Source organism: Catharus ustulatus, chromosome 18 (genome assembly GCF_009819885.2).
Source record: "Catharus ustulatus isolate bCatUst1 chromosome 18, bCatUst1.pri.v2, whole genome shotgun sequence".
NCBI lineage: Eukaryota > Metazoa > Chordata > Aves > Passeriformes > Turdidae > Catharus > Catharus ustulatus.
The window spans coordinates 2,875,050-2,891,930 of record NC_046238.1 but is presented as its reverse complement, the minus strand read 5'-3'; the positions used below and the strand labels follow the sequence as shown (position 1 = coordinate 2,891,930).

The following is a 16,881-nucleotide window of genomic DNA, read 5'->3' as shown; positions in this document are numbered from 1 at the left end:
AAACAGGCTGGATGACTGTAACTGAAATTATACTGCCCAGAGAATCATTCTGTGACTCTGAAATTCAGGAAAATGTATCTGAAGTGATAGGCTTGTGTTTCCAGGCAGAAAATTCTAGTGCTGATTTCTTTTCCTTCCTATCACTCTCCTACCAACATGCCCTTAAATGAAAGCCCCAGTCCTGCCATCTGCTGTGGCTCAAGGACTTCCCAGATAGAGCTTTGCAGGCCTTTATGGTTGAAAAATTGTTGTGGAGGAGCACTTTTGTGGCTGCTGGCTGGAAAACCCTCTGGGCTGAATGGCGTTTTCCTGCTCCCTCACTGATCTGGAAGTGAGGGAAAGCTGCCACAGCTTTAATGGAAAGTACTGCACAGTCAGGAGAAAATTGACTGCCCCCCATGTTGCTTTGCTGTCTGCTGGTTTATAAATTGTAATGCTTTTCATTAAAAAAGAAGAGGAAAAAAAGTGTCAGGTCTCTGTGGGTCCCAGATCATTAGCAGGATCAATTCCTTTTTCACTGCAGAGATCAGAGGCTACAGTCTTGCATAGCCAGAGCTTCAGCTCCTGACAGACCAAGCAAACAATGCAGAGGCAGAAGAGCTGGTGTGTGGCTGCCTGAATGTCTGTGCCTGGATTTTCATTGTGATAGAAGATTCTTTGGAGCCTGTGAAATGAATTCAGTCCCTTGCAGGATTGGGTCAGAACAGTCTCATCAGCTCCAGTACCAGAATGTTAAATCCCTTAACTTGAGGCTTGCAGTAAAAACCATTTCTGGGTTACTTCAGGAAGTTGATCATAGCTAATGAAACTTTCACCTCTGAAGGAGGGCTGGTAATAATTTGAAATCATTTACATCTGAAGGAGTGTTGGAAGCTCAGTGTGCCTCAGTCCAGTTCCACAGCCCTTGGCCCATGTCACTGCTGACATGGTTTGCAGCATGGTGCCAGTCTGAGAGCCAAGTGCATGGAACAGACTGAATTTACTTAGTCATGGACGTGGTTGAGTCATAAACTTGCGTGCGCTCAGTAAACACTGTAAGTGTTGGGTGAATAAATAAAGAACTGATTTACGAGGGCTGTAAGACTGCACGTCACAAGGTGCCCTTCTGCTGTGACTAGTCCTGAAGTGTGGCTGTGAGCATCCCATTTAACCTTTCACTGCTTTAACCTCATCCCCAGCACAGTGGGACTCGGGGGGTTGTTAAAATTTGATGATGAATTGCTCTGTAACGTTACATAGCACGAGGCATTCTCAGTTCTTTGCTTTCCCTCTCCAGGGTGGATACACGCGGTTTACACTCCGGTAGATTCTCTGGTGTTTGGTGGAAATATCCTGCATAGCTTTAATGTTCCCATGCAGCTTCGCATCTATGAAATTGAGGACAGAACAAGGGTAAGGATTCTTGATTCTCTTTTTAACTGAGCAGTTCTTTGTGACTATGATCTGTCATAGTCTCTCCCTCGTATTCCCTGCTGACAAACAACGACTGACGGGATCTCCGTGTCAGAGCCGTTGAAACAAGAGGTAAACATGAAGCAATGAGACTTTCAAATGTTGGTTATTTTTAGTGGGATTTACTCATGTGCTTCCCACAGATGTGTCCCTTCTGTGTCTTTTGTCTGCCTGTTAAACTTTCATAAAACACCTTGCCTTTTGCACAAAAACATATTGCACTTTACAGACATTTGTACCAGCATTTCTGGTAACCCTCTGCTTTATCACCTGTCTGTGCACACCTGGGGTGGATGCCTGATCCTGGAGAGCTGATGGCACTGGGCTGGGTCTGCTGCCCACAGCTGAATTGACAGAGCTGTGCAGAAGTTGTGTATGAAATGACATCTGTAATTGGCAGTCACTACAGTGACTCGATACCCTGCAAGAATTTCTGGGAATGGAGGATTTGGGGTGGGACATTGATCTGAACATTGTGATGTTCATATTGAACATTGTGATGTTCATCTGGCTGTAGGACCTACCTGAGGGAAAGGCTGGGGGAAGTTACTGTGCCACCTCTTTGTTGTTTTATCCTTGTTTAATAAACAGGGCACCTACTCATCATATCCTTTGAGTTTCAAAAAGTAGCAGGACCTGAAGGAGGTGACTCAGTTTAGTAAAACCTGAGCAAGGCTGTTGTGGCATTCTGGTATAAAAATGGACCAGAGGGATGTGCAATCCAGATGGGGACTATTTTAAAGGCCTCACTCTGAGACAGTGCTGACAAACCACTGACACAGGTGCCAGCTCTGGTGTTAATGGAGATTTGGGCTGGCAAAACGCCAGGAAGTTGCAATTCTTCTTCATTAAAAAGTCTTAAAATGGTGTGTTGTGGACATCAGTGCAGTTCACTGTTGTTCACCCCTACAAGAGGGCACAGATCTTGCTCCAAGTTGGCTTTTACCCCAAATTGCTTTCTTTGCAGTGAGAGTGCATAGGCCTGAAGCAAATACAAATGGTTTTGAAGTACATCTCTGACTCAGTGGAAGTGAGGTGTCCTCCCCCCAGCCTGCCTGGCTGCCCAGTGGGTACAAGGCCTGGTAATCTTCACATTGCCAAACAGTGGTGAGAGCAGTTGGTTTCCTGGAGTGACTTTAATGAAGAGAAGCAGCAAAATGAGTTCTTAGTGATGAGCACAAAAAGCTGAAATTTAGGGGGAATTAGAGCAGAGGAGTGTGACAGAGAGCAGAAGCAGAGGCAGAGACCAGAGTGGATTCAGCCTGGCTTTGAACAGGTGAGAGTGTCAAGTGTCTTGAGAAAGTGCAGAGGGACTTGGACAGCAAAATTACAGTGACAGGAGCAGGAAAGGGCTCCCCAGGGCCTGGCAGAGGTGCTGGGCACAGCAAGGTTTCCAGAGTGACGGTAAATAAGAACCAGCAGTGCATGCTGGAGTACACTGCAGGTGTGCAGTTGTTGTTGTGTGTTGTTGCTGGGGAGGATGTTTGCACAGGCAGCTCACATGGAGAACAGAGAAGGGGAGACTGGGAGGGAGGATCAATGCCAGAAATGAGTGATTTCCATTGAAGTCTTTGGGAAGATGGGCAAAAACACTCTTTGCTTCCTTAAGTTGTATAAAAACTGACATTTTGTTCACACAGAACTTGAGCTACCCAAGATCACAAACCTTGGTTGTAGCTGCTCAGTTGTGCTTCATGTCAGGCCTTTCTCCTTGGGAAGCTGGGTGCACCTTTGATTTTCTGAGCTTTTTATACCAGCAGGCAAAACTCCTTATAACAGTCAAATATTTGGTAACTTCTAGGAACTAACCAGCCAGTTACACTGAAATGCCTTTTAAAATTTACTGGCACCCTGATCCTGTGAGGACGTTCTGGGGTTTGGGTATCTGCATCTTGAAAAATGTCCTGTCACCATTAATTGGGAAAAAGATACCACAACATTCGGAAATCCCAAATCAGACCTTTGTTCTTGTCATTTTTGTTTAAATTTTCTTTGAAGTCTGTGAAGTTCTTTATCATTTTCCTTTACAAAAATGCTGGAGTGCTTTAAAAAAGACCAATGAAAACAAACAGCCCAGAATATCCAGGACTTCACAGAACAATTTCAGCATTGGATGTTGCTGTGTGCTGGCAGTGTGTTATGCACAGGCTGTACCTGTGCTCACAAACTTGTGCTCGTGGGCAGATGTATAACATCAGAACTGTGTGAACAGTTGAAGAATAGCAAGAATTTCTGGACAGAAACAAATTAGAAGCTGTGCAGCTAAGGCATACAGAAGTTTCATAAAAGGCAGGAAAATCAATACTGTGATTTAGAAATAATAACACTCCCCCCTTCCCCCAACTAAAAATATCATGCAGGAATCTTGAAGGGGAAATGGTCTCAAAACAGGATTCTGGTGTGTACTACATTATTTGCTTTGTCAATCAAATTTTGTCATTTCTTTGTTGAAATAATTCCATTCATGCACTGGCTGGTCTGGCAGATTCAGTACAGTGTATGTAGTTCACCCAAATTTGCCAGTGTGAGCATTCTGCAAATGAGTTTCTCATCAGTATTGATCTTTCCATTGTGTATGGCACAGAAGCAAATTACATGATGTGATTGACAAAGTAATTTACCACACTCAAATCAAAGTGTAATACAGGTGTGCTTCCCCTCTTCATTTTGCACAGAGCAATTTTATGGAGGTTTCACTGTGTTTAAACCTGCTGTGTAATGTTTAATCATCTTTGATTGCTGATATTCAAAGTCATTTTTATGCTAGGTGTAGTTGTTATTGTCTTAGCTCAGACAAGAATAAATACAGGGTTGAAATGGTAATGCTGATTTACAGCCTGATAAAATTGCCTAGTTTATATACTTGTCATGCTTATTCTGGCTTAATTCCTCATACCCCTGGGAGACTTTTTAAGAGGGTTGTAGCCATTTAAAAATAGTTTTAAGGAGTAATAAAAAACATGTCTATTGTTGGAAACAGCTCCTAATGTGCAATTGAGGTAAACAAATATTCTCCAGCCTTACAGTTTGTAGAGACTCTCATTTTGCAGCCTGGCTTTCCTGGAGGCCAATTAACAGCCAGTCAAACAGGCCAAGCTGTTTAGCTCTCTGCAAACCCAGCTTGAGGAACTGCAGAGCAGGATGCCATGCAGGGATTCATCATTTGGCATAGGGGTGATACAGCTCTCTAGTACTGAAGAGGAAGAAAGTGCCAAATTTACCCCCAATTAATCTAAATTTAATTGCTTTAAAATCTTGAACGTGGTGGGAACAAGGGCACTCTATATACGTAAGGTGGTCACTCACAGATGATGGTGTTTGCTATTCACTTGGTTTTCTGCAATGTAAGATAATGTATTAAGTGGCTAGATTATTTATTTTGTAAATAATCATAAATTGCTTTTCAATATTGTGATTAAATTGATTAAACACAAGTGCAGTTTGTAATGATTTTAATGGGCATTGTAGAAGTGATGATTACTTTTCTCAGGAAAACATGGGTCTTACTTGCTTAGGGTTTTTGTTTTGTTTCTGAAGGGGTATATAAATCTCTAAAATAATTTCACTTTGAACTGAAGAAATGGATCATATTCCAGAGAGGATTTTTTTCTTGCTGTACAGGAATAATTAATTTTTTTTTCCAGTGGATTGTAAATTATTAATCACAGAAGTTAGAGCTGGAAATGCCTATTAGATGATCCAGTGTATTTCCCTGCTGGTGGGGAATTTAGTCCTCTGGCAGTGTCTGTATCAGATATTACACTTACAACTCATCACATAAGATTTTTAATTTTTTTCCTTCTTTCTCTTATTCCTCTTCCCCTGTCCATAAGAGTTCATTTGCCTGTGAGTGTACAATGGAAAGAGTATGGATGTGCACATAATGCAGTTCACATCCATTATAATTAATAAATGTTCAGGGATATCATAAAGAGCACATCCCTCTATACTTTTCCATAAGGCAAACTCTAAAAGTTTTTAAAGCATTGTTTGAGTCTCTTTGCTGGCAGAAGGCCCTGTAGTTCTCTGCACAGTATCTCTGTCTACAGATGGTAGAGAGTGCTCTTCCTTCTGAAGGTTTGTAAAAGCAAAGCCTTCTTGGGCAAACAGTGGATTACAGAGGCATGGAGGGATTTGCTGTGGGTTGGAACATTGATAGCGAGGCAATTAGGAACTCAAATTGAATATTAAAGATTGATATACATAATGGGAGCACTGCATGCATTACTGCCTTGTCTTTCACATTGAATTAACATTGGTAACAACTAAATTTGGTGAAGCTCAGAATCTGTCAACAAATGTTGAGCAATGATGTCTTTAATATTCCCAGGCATGTGGCTGAAAACCTTTTGAAGGCTGAGGGGTGGAAGGCGGCTTCCTGTTTGTAAGTCAATTCTTTGCAAATTTTGTTTCCTGCAGTGCTCTCTTGGAAAAATTTGAGTTCCTTTATGAGCATATATTTTAGCATGGATAATTTCCCCTGTGTTCCCTAATAGTCATAAGTGACTTGATCTCTTCTCTATGACAAATAACTAAACTAAAGGAAAAATTTTCTTCAATGCAAAAAGGCCCTGGGGTTAAATGTTCTCACACTTAGGGGGTTGTTGTTTGGCTGGTTGTTTTTTTTATCCTTTTCATTTTTCCCTTCTTTTTTTGGTATGTGTGCTTTGTAACAAACCACACAGGGAAACATTTGGGAAGGTGCAGCAGTGCTGGATGCATGACCTGTAGCAACAAGCAGTTCAGATTTGCCAGCTGTATTTGTGTTGAATTTAAGGGATTTTAACTTCTGGGAATTGCCATGGAGTGTTTAATCCTACACAGTGATACATCTAGTGTGACAATCCAGTATATTTTCCCTTTGTTACATTTTGTTTTACTGCTGAGAGTGTTTGCATTTCCTGTGCCCTGGGAACAGAGGCAAGTTCTTTGGCTGTCCACCTTGGGGACAGTTTGGAAATCTGGGCATTCCAGTAAGTCACTGATCTGCTCAAGTGGATGCTTTGATCACTGTGCAGGTGTTTGGGCAGTGCCTGCTTTGCAGAGCTGAGTCTGAGTTTGCAGGTGCTGGGTTAGTGGTTCTGTTTAGACTTTGGGCTCTTGGCTGGTTTGTGGTGGGTGAGATAATTCTGAGGTAATGCTCCTTTCTGGTGCAGTCCAGCTTTTCAGTAGAGGTGGGTGCCCAGCTCTGGGCTTAGGGAGCAGTGAATATGAGAGTGTTTTAAAGCAGCTCCTGTAATCCCAGTGCAGTGCATGCATGTGAGCCTGCAAAATGCAGATTTCTGTGCCACCAGGAGAGAGAGGTGTGCAGTGTAAGTACAAGTGCATGCAAGATGCATGGCATCCATTTTTAACAAATCACAACAAATACACATCTCTTCCTGCATTTTAGGAGCTTCCCAGATCCTTCTGTGTTACAGTGACCTTCTGCAGATAGAAAACTATGTTGGAAAGGAAGGAAACCCTCTTTGTTTTCTTTTGTATCTGAAATACTGTCACAAATAACTAGTGTTGGAGAATTCAGCTTTTTGTGTGAGAACAACAGGTCTGAGATGTAAGAAAAAGTACACAGCTTGACAAGATCTTTTGTCAAAATCCTGCTCTTCTATTCTTACTCTGTTTGTGGCAAAAGCTGACTTGCTACCAAAAGGTAAAACCACATAAGGGATTTTTACTTTAATGAGTAGTTATCAAGAATTTGTGTGTTCATTTCTTTAATCAAATTGTTGAGACAACCACAAATGAAAAAGATGGATTTCCTGCTTGACTCATCTTAGGTAATGCTGCCATTTTGATAAAAATCCTGTGATAGTGTTTAGGAGATGAAAACTCACACCTTTATTTTAAGTTTTAGTGACTAACATCTGTATGTGACCACCCTATGTTTATACAGCAGGTAAATAATTCTGTAGGGGCCATCCATCAGTTTCATGATTTCACAAGAACACAAACCCTCTCCTCTCCCACCACCCCAAGAGGATACAAATTAGTGAACCAAGAAATGATGCTGTCGTGGCAGGCAGGCTGGCTCCTCATTCCGTATGCTGGAGGCATTCAGCTCCCTGCTCCCACCCTCTCCCCTCCCCCTCTCACACTGTTTGTGCTCTTGATAACACGATGGGAATGATGACTGGCCCTTGTGCTGCAAACTTCTCTCCCTTCCCCATGGACTGACAGCGTTGATCTTGCTTCCAGGTGCACGCCAAATTCCGGTATCCTTTCTACTATGAAATGTGCTGGTATGTTCTGGAGAGATACGTGTCCTGTGTGACCCAGCGCTGCCACCTCAGCAAAGAGTACCAGAAAGAATCAATGTTAATTGGTGAGTGAATCCTTTGAGTGCACATTCAGAACTGATGCTGGCACCTCAGGCTAGCTGCTGCTTTGGTTTCTGCAAAGCAGATTATAAATGGAATTGGAGAACTGGAGAAATTCTAATGAACTGGTTCTTGATTTTGGGGTGGGGAAGATTTTTGACTCTTAAGCGTTTCCATGAAACACCAACTGACTTTGAAGTATATTTATTGAACATTCCCTTAGCAAGTGGATCCCAGAAAAATAATTTTTGTGTTTGTTCCTTGGTTTCAGTAATGTTTGTGTTGGGATGATCTGCCAAACAGTAGAGGATTTACTGTCATGTTCAGCACAGTATCTCAGTAGGCAGAAATGTGTGTATTGCAGATGTGCTCTGGTGGGGAGGATGGTTTGTCCTTTTGTGGAGCAGCTCTGCTACAGAACACATTGTGGTCACTAAACCTTCCTTCTTTCTCTTCTCTTTTCCTTAAATTCTCCTGTAATTGTCTGGTGGCTGAGTTGTAGTTCTGCAGAAAAACAAACCTGAGAAAACATCTACACCAGTCTCCGTGATCTGTAACCCAGGTACAGGGAGGTCAAAGAAACTTTTACAAGAGCTGAAAATGGACCAGAGGAGAGACAGACAGATGTGCCTGGAGGCATTGCCTTGGCACTGGTGTGAGCTTTGTCACTGGTGTGACAATCCAGTTGTTATTGTGCTGGGCTGCCCTCTTTTTCGTCCTTTTGATGGAACACCATGGTGGGATATGTTCCTTCTGCTTTTAAATACAAAATAGCTGAAAATAGCACAAGCACCAGCTAAATCTTAACTGATACAGGGTAAGTGTGGAGGAGGATAAAGTATTTCTGTACCTCCTGCTCCCTGAGGTGCCACTTGGAGTGAACCTGGCATGGTTGGCACTGGCCCAGGCTCTGGACAGAGGAGGGAAATGTTCACCTACGAGCAAAATTCTTAGTAGAAGGGATTGAAGAAGTTGTCACTCTTCAGTGAGTTTTACTGACCAAGAATAATTTAAGGGAGCTAATAATCTGTGTAGATAGGCCAGGGGGAATTCCTGGGGTCACTGGGCATTTGGGTTCTTCACATTTCAGCTCTGACACCCTGGTCAGAAAGGTTAGTTAAGCAGAAATTCTGTGTCCAGAGAAATTTTTCTCATAAGATTATCCTAGAGGAGGAAAGGATGAATTAGCCCTTTGGATCAGCTCTTCAGAAAGCAATGACAAAACTGATAACTGCATTCTTTGGAAAAGAATGATAAGGAACAATCTCCTATTGTCTAAACCACTGGCATGGAAAGAGGCTGGTCCTGCAGGCAGGGCAGAGGTGCCAGACCAGTGATGTGTAATTTCAGAGCAAATTAAATGTGGAGAGTGGACAGTTCAGGATATTGAGGTGGGACCTTTCCCAGCTAAATCACCAGTGTGAATTCCAGCCCAGCTGTGTAATTACTGATAATGGTTTGGTGATCCCCACAAAATGTGCCTCAGTCCAGTTAGCTGGGAGATATTCCAGTCATAAAAGCTCTCTGGGAACTACAGATGTCCACTGTCTAGAGGGAACAGGATTGTTTTGCATGACCAAAGAGTGCCACTGCAAAGGCTTCAGGAAAAGGAACCTGGCTAGTTGGAAAAGGGTTTAGTAGTGACTTGGTCAGGGTCTTGTGACCCATGGTGGCTTCAGTTGGTGGCAGAGAGAGAGAGATGTATACTTTTGTTTTGTCAGAAACTTGGGGTTTTGTTTTATTTCTTGGCAGAAGCTAACCTTAAAATAATTATTTTAGTGGGGGTTATGGTTCAAAAGACCAGATCTGCCATACTGCTGGATCTTTCACTTTGACATTTGCCAAATTCAAAGTATAAAGGTACATTATTTATGTTTACAAAGCTGCATTGCTTTGTTCTGTGTCAGTAATACTGTTTCCAGTACTTACTTTGCTTTTCTTTTAACTGGTCTGTGTGCAGCCTCTTGACTTGAATCTCTGTGAACTGTAATATTTGAGTTAAACTGATTTGATCTGTGGAGTCTGGATCTTGATATCATTCACTTGCTGAGGGATGGGATATCCTGAAGACATCGGTGTTCCAAACCCTCCCTCTTCATTTTTAAGCTTTTCTTCAGAGCTGCAAAGGTCCTTAAATTTTCTCTTCCTTAGGGACTTCTCTATCTGCAAGCAATTTCTTGATTTCCCATGAGGGAGTATCCCTTGACAAAGAATTTCCCATTATTCTCCTTAAAGAGTAATGAAGCAAAGTACTTAACTTCTCCTCAGACCCCTCAGTAGATTTAATTGTCTTCTGTCCTTCTTGGTTTAAGAACTCTTTACATCCTTGTACTCATTTTCAGAAATTTCTTTTGAATAATCTAAATGCTTCCTCTACTTTAAAAAAATAATTTCCTTGACATAATTTGTTCTGAATTTCTACCTTTCCTTTTGGGTGCTAGAACTGTTTATTTTTCACCCTCCAGTTGTGCTGCTTTCTTTCGAGTGGTTGTAGTGGATCTCTGAAGTTACAAAGTGATTATCAGTAGAGGAGGCATCGACCAGAGAGAGTGCAGGACACTGCCCACAGTCTCTGGGATTCACAAGGGAGTTGTTTTCATAAAATTCATAGAGATTCTATTCTCCTGCATAAAGGAAAAAAAAACCTACTGTGTTGATAAAGAAGTTCAGTGGAGTACACAGAAAACTGAGTTCATCAGCAGTTGGATTTTAAGGATATCTTTAGACTTCTCATACTGTGTTTTTATAACATAGTATTTATTTGCTTTGATGTGAAGGTTGTTAAATTCAGAGTGACTTTCAAGACAGTGTCTGTTCATAAAGTGTATTTGTGTGATTGTGTTGTGATACCTCTATCCTGATACTTGTGTGCTGCTGCAGCAATTTATATTGTTCTTTGTATTTCTGTTTTCTAAATGTCTCCACTCACAAAACTTCAGACGGGAAAAAACCCCACCTCTGTGCAGGCATGGCTGAAACCTGGAGTCTTCCCCCTCCCTAAATAACGTGAGTGCAGCTCTAAATGAGGTGGAAGATGATGGCTGTGGCTTCCTCCCCCATTGCTCAGCCCCAGCATGAATTTGCAGGCCGTGTCCCCCAGGCAGTGTGTGAGGCTGTTCTTTCTCAGATCTCTCCCAGGAGGGCAAACACTCAGGGGAATGACGACATGACAGCAATCACAGGCTGCTGTAAAAGCACACAGTCTCTTTTTCTCTTTTCTTTTGCTTGTCTCTCTCAACTGGGACATTTGTCCTGCCAGCTGAAATCAGAAGGGAGCCTGTTTGGGTTTCCTGCTAGATTTGAGCGTGTGCTGTTTTTCAGGGTGGATATGTCTTCATTATTTTTACTCTTCTCATGAATGAGTCTGTACTGGATGTTTTCAACCACAGTTGACCTTCAGTGAGATATGGATGTTGAGAGTGAGCTGACAAAGAGTAATTGGGAGAAGATCCTGGGCTATCACAGATGTGCTTTCTCTGTAGCCTGCAGCTTTGAAGATTCCCATTGCTAAAATTTTAACAGGATGGCTCTAACTGTATGTTAAGCCTGATGGATATAGAAAATATGCCCTCTGGCACAGTGAAGGAGCCAAGTCTCTTTTTCCCCCCCTTCTTCTTCAGGGGATAGAACAGATTTGCTTATGATAGACAGGTACCTGAGTATATTGAGTGTTCCTGTGTGGGGTGCTCCATGCAGTGATACATTTCCAGCATGCTCAGGGTTTTTCTGCTAATGAAAATGTCATTGCTGTCTTAAACAGACTGATAGCAACTGCTGCTCCCAAGTCACAGTGGCAGGGTTTGGAGCTGGGAATGGCAAGGTAGACACTACACACTGGACTGCTGTAAAGAGTTCAGAAAGGTTTCATAATTATGCCTGACCCCCATCCCTTTCTTTTAAGTTCTGTAATACAGGAAGTTGCTTTTCAGCAAGGAAAGAAACAGTGTATAATTATTCTTGTACAAGTGGATAACTGTGAGGAAAGTTAAGTGGTCTGCCCAGAGCCACAGGGAAGTGAACTGCTATAGAAAATATAGAAATACAGATTTCTAATGTTCTGTCCTGTGCTGCTCCATGTCTTCACTGGGCTAGATCACAGACTGCTCTGTATGAGCTGGTTTTATTTGCTTTGAGATGAGGGGGGTGAAGGTCTTTTTGCACTAAGTTGTGTGGGAGCCCAGACTGGATAACCCCTCTGAAACTGGGGTTCAGACCTGGGTTCAGACCCAGGTGCATTGACTCAGAAGAAGAAGCAGTGGAGCTGAGCAGGTACTGTTTCCCACACAGAGACTTTATAAACCAGAAACCTCCAAGTCAGTGGAGCTCTGATAATACAGTGCTTAAAATGCACTTCTCAACAAAGTAAACACAGATTATGCTTATGTAGGGCCTCAGCTCACAGCACAGTAACTCTGTCAGACAGTGTTTTCATTGAAATGAATAAATAAAAATCATAGCATGTTGCATTACAACAAAACACTTGAAAACACAAAATTGAATCTCCCTCACCTTGACGTTATCCTTCCATTATTGATTCCCTCAGTGCTTTTTTTTTTAGATTAGCAGCAGTAGCAGATAGTTGTTGTGTTTTGAGAGCAGCCTGCTCTTAATCCTGTGGTGCAGCACGCCTGTAATCCCCTGGTGCTCCAGAATAGCCTGGTACACTCCAGCTTAGCAGCAAGCCCTGTGCCCATTGGGAAAGTGAGGCAAGGCATGAAGTGACAGGCAGGCATGCAGAGAACAGGGCAGTGCTTTGGTTTGTTTGGGTTAGATGTGAGCTGGTCCCTGCCATGGCCAGGTGTGGCTGGCACTGCAGGGCTGCCCGTGCCGCCAGCCGGTGGCAGGGACGCGGTGGCAGCTGGCAGAACGGAACTGCTGACCCCCCTCCTGGGCTGCCTTCTCCTGGGAACAGACCCCCACTATGCTCTGGTGCTCCACTCCTCTCCTGCCTTTTGTTTCCACAGATTAGAGCAAGACACAAAAAGTGGAGATCTCTCTTGGAAGCTTTTTCTGCTCGCACCAGAGCTTTACTTGGACTAAATAATTCACACCTGCAGAACGTGATCTCCCTCCTTTTCTTTAGGCCTTATTTACGCTTGTGCTTTGCCCCAGTTACAGCCATTAGTTCCTGTTCAGCAGAGCTACAGCACAGGAGGACAGAAACACGATTTTCTTTGTGCAGATTTATACCAGTTTCTGTTAATGACACCGTCCTGGAGCGTGGGGATGTGGATGTGCTTTCACCCTCTCCTGTGTGATGCCACAGCACCGGCATTTCCCGCCATCGAGGCTGGGCTTTGTGGCTGAGTCAGTTGTAAAACAGCTCACCGAGGCTGTGTGCCTCAGAGAAGGGGGCTCCAGCCCTGGATCCAAGAGCCTGGATTCTGATTCCTGGTTTTTCCCTAGATTTGATGTGTGACAATGAGCAAATCGTGCTTTCTCCCAAGCATCTGTTTCCTCAGTTGTAAAGTGGGAGAATGACATAAGCTGATTATGTAGCCTTTGAGGTGGGTACGTGTGCTTGCTACTGTGGACAAAGGAAAAAACAGTGTGAAATAAAAGTTGGATAACTGAGTGGGTTTTAAATGTTCTGGTTAAGATATTTTCTAATCCTGTTTATTTTTCTGAGAGAAGCATGGGGGTGTATTAGCACAGAGCAGCGAGGAGGAGCTGCTTTGGAGTGCTGATGCCACCACCTCAGCACACAAAATAATCAGTGAGGCTTTTTTGGAGGGCTGCAGGGAGGAAGTTACCCTGCCCTGGGGATGGAGCTGGATTTGGCTGCACCCTGCCTTGCTGATAGCTGATATTATCTGTGGCTACCATCTTTTCACAGGCATTTCAGCTTAAACTTGCCTTTCAGGAGTCATTTTATGGCCATTTTGGTTTTGAGGATAATGCAAGCCTTGTCTGAAGGAGCAGACTGGACAGAGTTGCTGGATTTTTGCAGACCCTATGGCAGCAGCACATTTGCCCTGAGAAGTATGAGGGGACCAACTTGAATCTCTGGGGCAGTAACACACAGAGCTGAGCTGGCCTTGCAGGGTTTTTATTGGGAACTGCAGAGCTGAGCAGCCAGGCAGGCTGAGCCAGCTGCCCTCAGACACTGCCACTGCCTGTGGCATCTCTGACCAGTGTGTTTGTGACAAGATGGCACAAACTGTGCACAGACAAGGAGTGTCTCTGTGATCAGGAGGAATCCTCCAGCTTGGAGCTGGGCTCCAGCATTTGTTTTGAGCCTCACTGTTAAACAGCCGGATGCAGAGCTTTCTCATTAATGTCCATTTAATCCTTCCTTAAGCATGGTTCACATTGTCCTAATCCAAAGCTACTGCACTGCAAAGCATGGAAGCTGTGAAAGGAACTTTTCATTAATTGTTCTCTCACTTTTTCTGTGTGACTTCTGTTTCCTTTGCAGTGTGTTTTTGTTTGCAGCTTGATCTCATACCCATTTCAGCCAGTAATAAAATTCACATTGACTTAACTGGGTGTTGCCAGTGTTAACTGTATTTTCCACAGAAATTCCTGCTGTTGCTAGCCTGCATTCAATGTTCACTTAGTAAGGGAAATTGTGTCTAATAAATAAGAAAAGATGTGTGCTTGAGGGAACCGTGGCCACTGGTTTCCTACATTGCTTTCACTGCTTGATTGCACAGAGTCAGGTAACAATTTGGGCTCTTAGGGGGAAATTAGGATTAATAGCTCTTTAGACTCAGACTTGCCTTTAAATTTTCCTGAGATGTACCTAAAATGCATCAGGAATGGCATTAAGAAAACCAGTAGCATGTAGCTGTGACAGTCCCTGTGTTTCTCAGTGTGTTTTGTCTTGTTGTCATAAAATAAGCACAGTTGAAATCCTCTGTCTCGGAAGAGCAATGAGTATTCATGCCCTAACAACTGGGGGCTCTTGTTTTATCAACAGTTAGTTGCTTGCAGAGAGGAAAAGTAGTGAGGAGTTGATTTTGTGCTGTGCAGGGTTCCTGGAAGAATGATGATGTACAGCATTTTAACGTGCTTTCTCCCATCATTTCCCCCTCCTCCTTCTGTGCTAACTCTCCTCTTAAAGCTGTAAAGCTGCCGAATCTGGTCTTTTTCGGATTTGTGGGAAAATTAATTGTGTGTGACTTAAGAGCTCTGCCTACTCCTAATTGAAGGCATAGAGGACTGAAGCTTTGAAGAAAGCATAATTTTTCCCTAAATGTTTCCCAGTCATTTGAACTGAGTAGATGTTAATGAAAACCAGCATTAAAACAGACAAACAAGCGCCCCCCTCAAAGAAAAAAAAATTTAAAATCAGCTGAATAAAGCCCATTCCTGTCACATACTCACTAAACCATTCTCCAGTGCCCTTTGAAATAGGCAGCACCTGGCCCCAGTGGTACAGGAGTGCTTCAGTTGTGGGGTTACAGTGGCTAAAAAATCAGCATTCTTTTTCTAACTTTCAGATGCAAAAAGAAAACGCAGCACAGACAGCTACTCCTCAGATTCGTGGTTAGACATGGATGAAGAATCTTGTGATGCCCATCTCCAGGAGGAGAAGGATGACAGCTTGGATAAGAACTCTAAATCCTTGGTGGATGGCTCCTCCTCACCCAACAGCACACACTCAGAAGGGAAGGAGGCTGCAGGGAGGAAACAAAAAGCCACAGTGATGAGGTACCTGAAAAGAACTTTGTCTAATGAGTCAGATGACAGCGTAAAATCAACGACCCCCACGGACTATCCCAAAACACCCACGGGGTCTCCAGCTACAGAAGTTTCAACCAAATGGACTCACCTCACAGAATTTGAACTGAAGGGTTTAAAAGCCCTGGTGGAAAAGCTTGAATCTCTCCCAGAGAACAAGAAGTGTGTTCCAGAAGGCATTGAAGACCCGCAGGCTCTCCTGGAGGACATGAAGGTGGGTGTGATAACTTGGTGATCCACACAAACTCTGCTCTGTGGGGACAGCAGGAGAGCAGAAGGCAAAGTTCTGCTGCTGAGGGGTGGCAGCTTGTATATGGTGACCAGCTCACGTCAGGCTGCTCTGCCTCAGACAGGGAAATGATTTCTTGAACCAAAGTTCTGGTTTGGCTCCGTCTCTGGCTCCTTTTTGCAGCCAGACTTAAGTGACACACTCCTTTCTGACTGTCACAGTAGTGGCCAAAAGTTTCTATCCTCTCATAATTCAGCACTTGTTATGTTCTACATGTAAATATTATACCTCAAAAAGTCTGTTTATATTTATAGTCTTAATGAGCCCTTTTTGGTCTCGTGTCTCCCTGGTGTACACCTCATTAGCTGACACATACAAAATGTAAATACTTGATTGCAGCTCAGAAGATAGATTGTCTAACACTTCCAGTTACTTTTTTTTCTTTCACCTTTTTCATTTTCCTTTCCTCCATTGCCCTCTATAGGTTGATAATTATTCTCCTCTGGTACAAATATGCACTGTAACTGGTACACTATATTGGTTTTGGAGCTGGTGTGAGGAGTGAGTGCTCACTAGTGACACAACTTCTCTGTACATTTTCAGTCTGTAAACAGTATGGGTCTTCAGTTACATATTTTCTATACACAAGAGCTCTGTAAAGCACAATCTGAGGAGAAAAATATGTGTTTGTGTGGTAAAAGGGGAGGGAGCCTGTACTTTTTTAGTGCAAGTGGTGTAACAGCTGCTTAGAAAGGCTTCAAAGCCAGATAGAGAAGGCTGAACATGTGCAGTGTGCAGTGGAACCATATTCCCTGATCTTGGAGCTGGAAGTGTGATACACTACTCTGGTTCTGGTAAACCACAAGAGCTCAGAAATTCTCTTCTTGCAAAATCAGCCACTTTGTACATGAAAAGTGGACACACCTGCTCCAAGTTGCAGATGTAGATTCATGAGCTTGTCTGGGATCAGTCATCTTTTAATCAGAAATCAAAATGAAGACCAGAAGTTGAATTTGTGGTGAAGCAGAAAGAATGGTCATGTTATTTCTCCAAACTTGATGCACAGAATAATTTTCACTTAAAAGCCCAGAAAGGGGTGCAACATGTAATGGCTGGTGCAGATGTTGCGAGTGGGATCCTGCTCCCTCTTTGGATGACAGACTCCAGAGTGCTGTGAGACATCTCCCTAGAACACAG

General features: G+C 43.1%; 1 protein-coding gene across 7 annotated transcripts in view; it reads left to right on the top strand.

Moving 5' to 3' along the window:
- The window catches only part of KDM2B (lysine demethylase 2B), a 105,711-nt gene that overhangs the window by 44,861 nt on the left and 43,969 nt on the right, over window positions 1–16,881 (top strand). For all 7 annotated transcript variants that reach the window (XM_033076000.2, XM_033075999.2, XM_033076001.2 and 4 more), the window contains 3 exons: window positions 1,277–1,392; window positions 7,648–7,774; window positions 15,215–15,669. In XM_033076000.2, coding sequence (XP_032931891.1) covers window positions 1,277–1,392; window positions 7,648–7,774; window positions 15,215–15,669 — 698 coding nt within the window. The remainder of the gene's footprint in view (window positions 1–1,276; window positions 1,393–7,647; window positions 7,775–15,214; window positions 15,670–16,881) is intronic.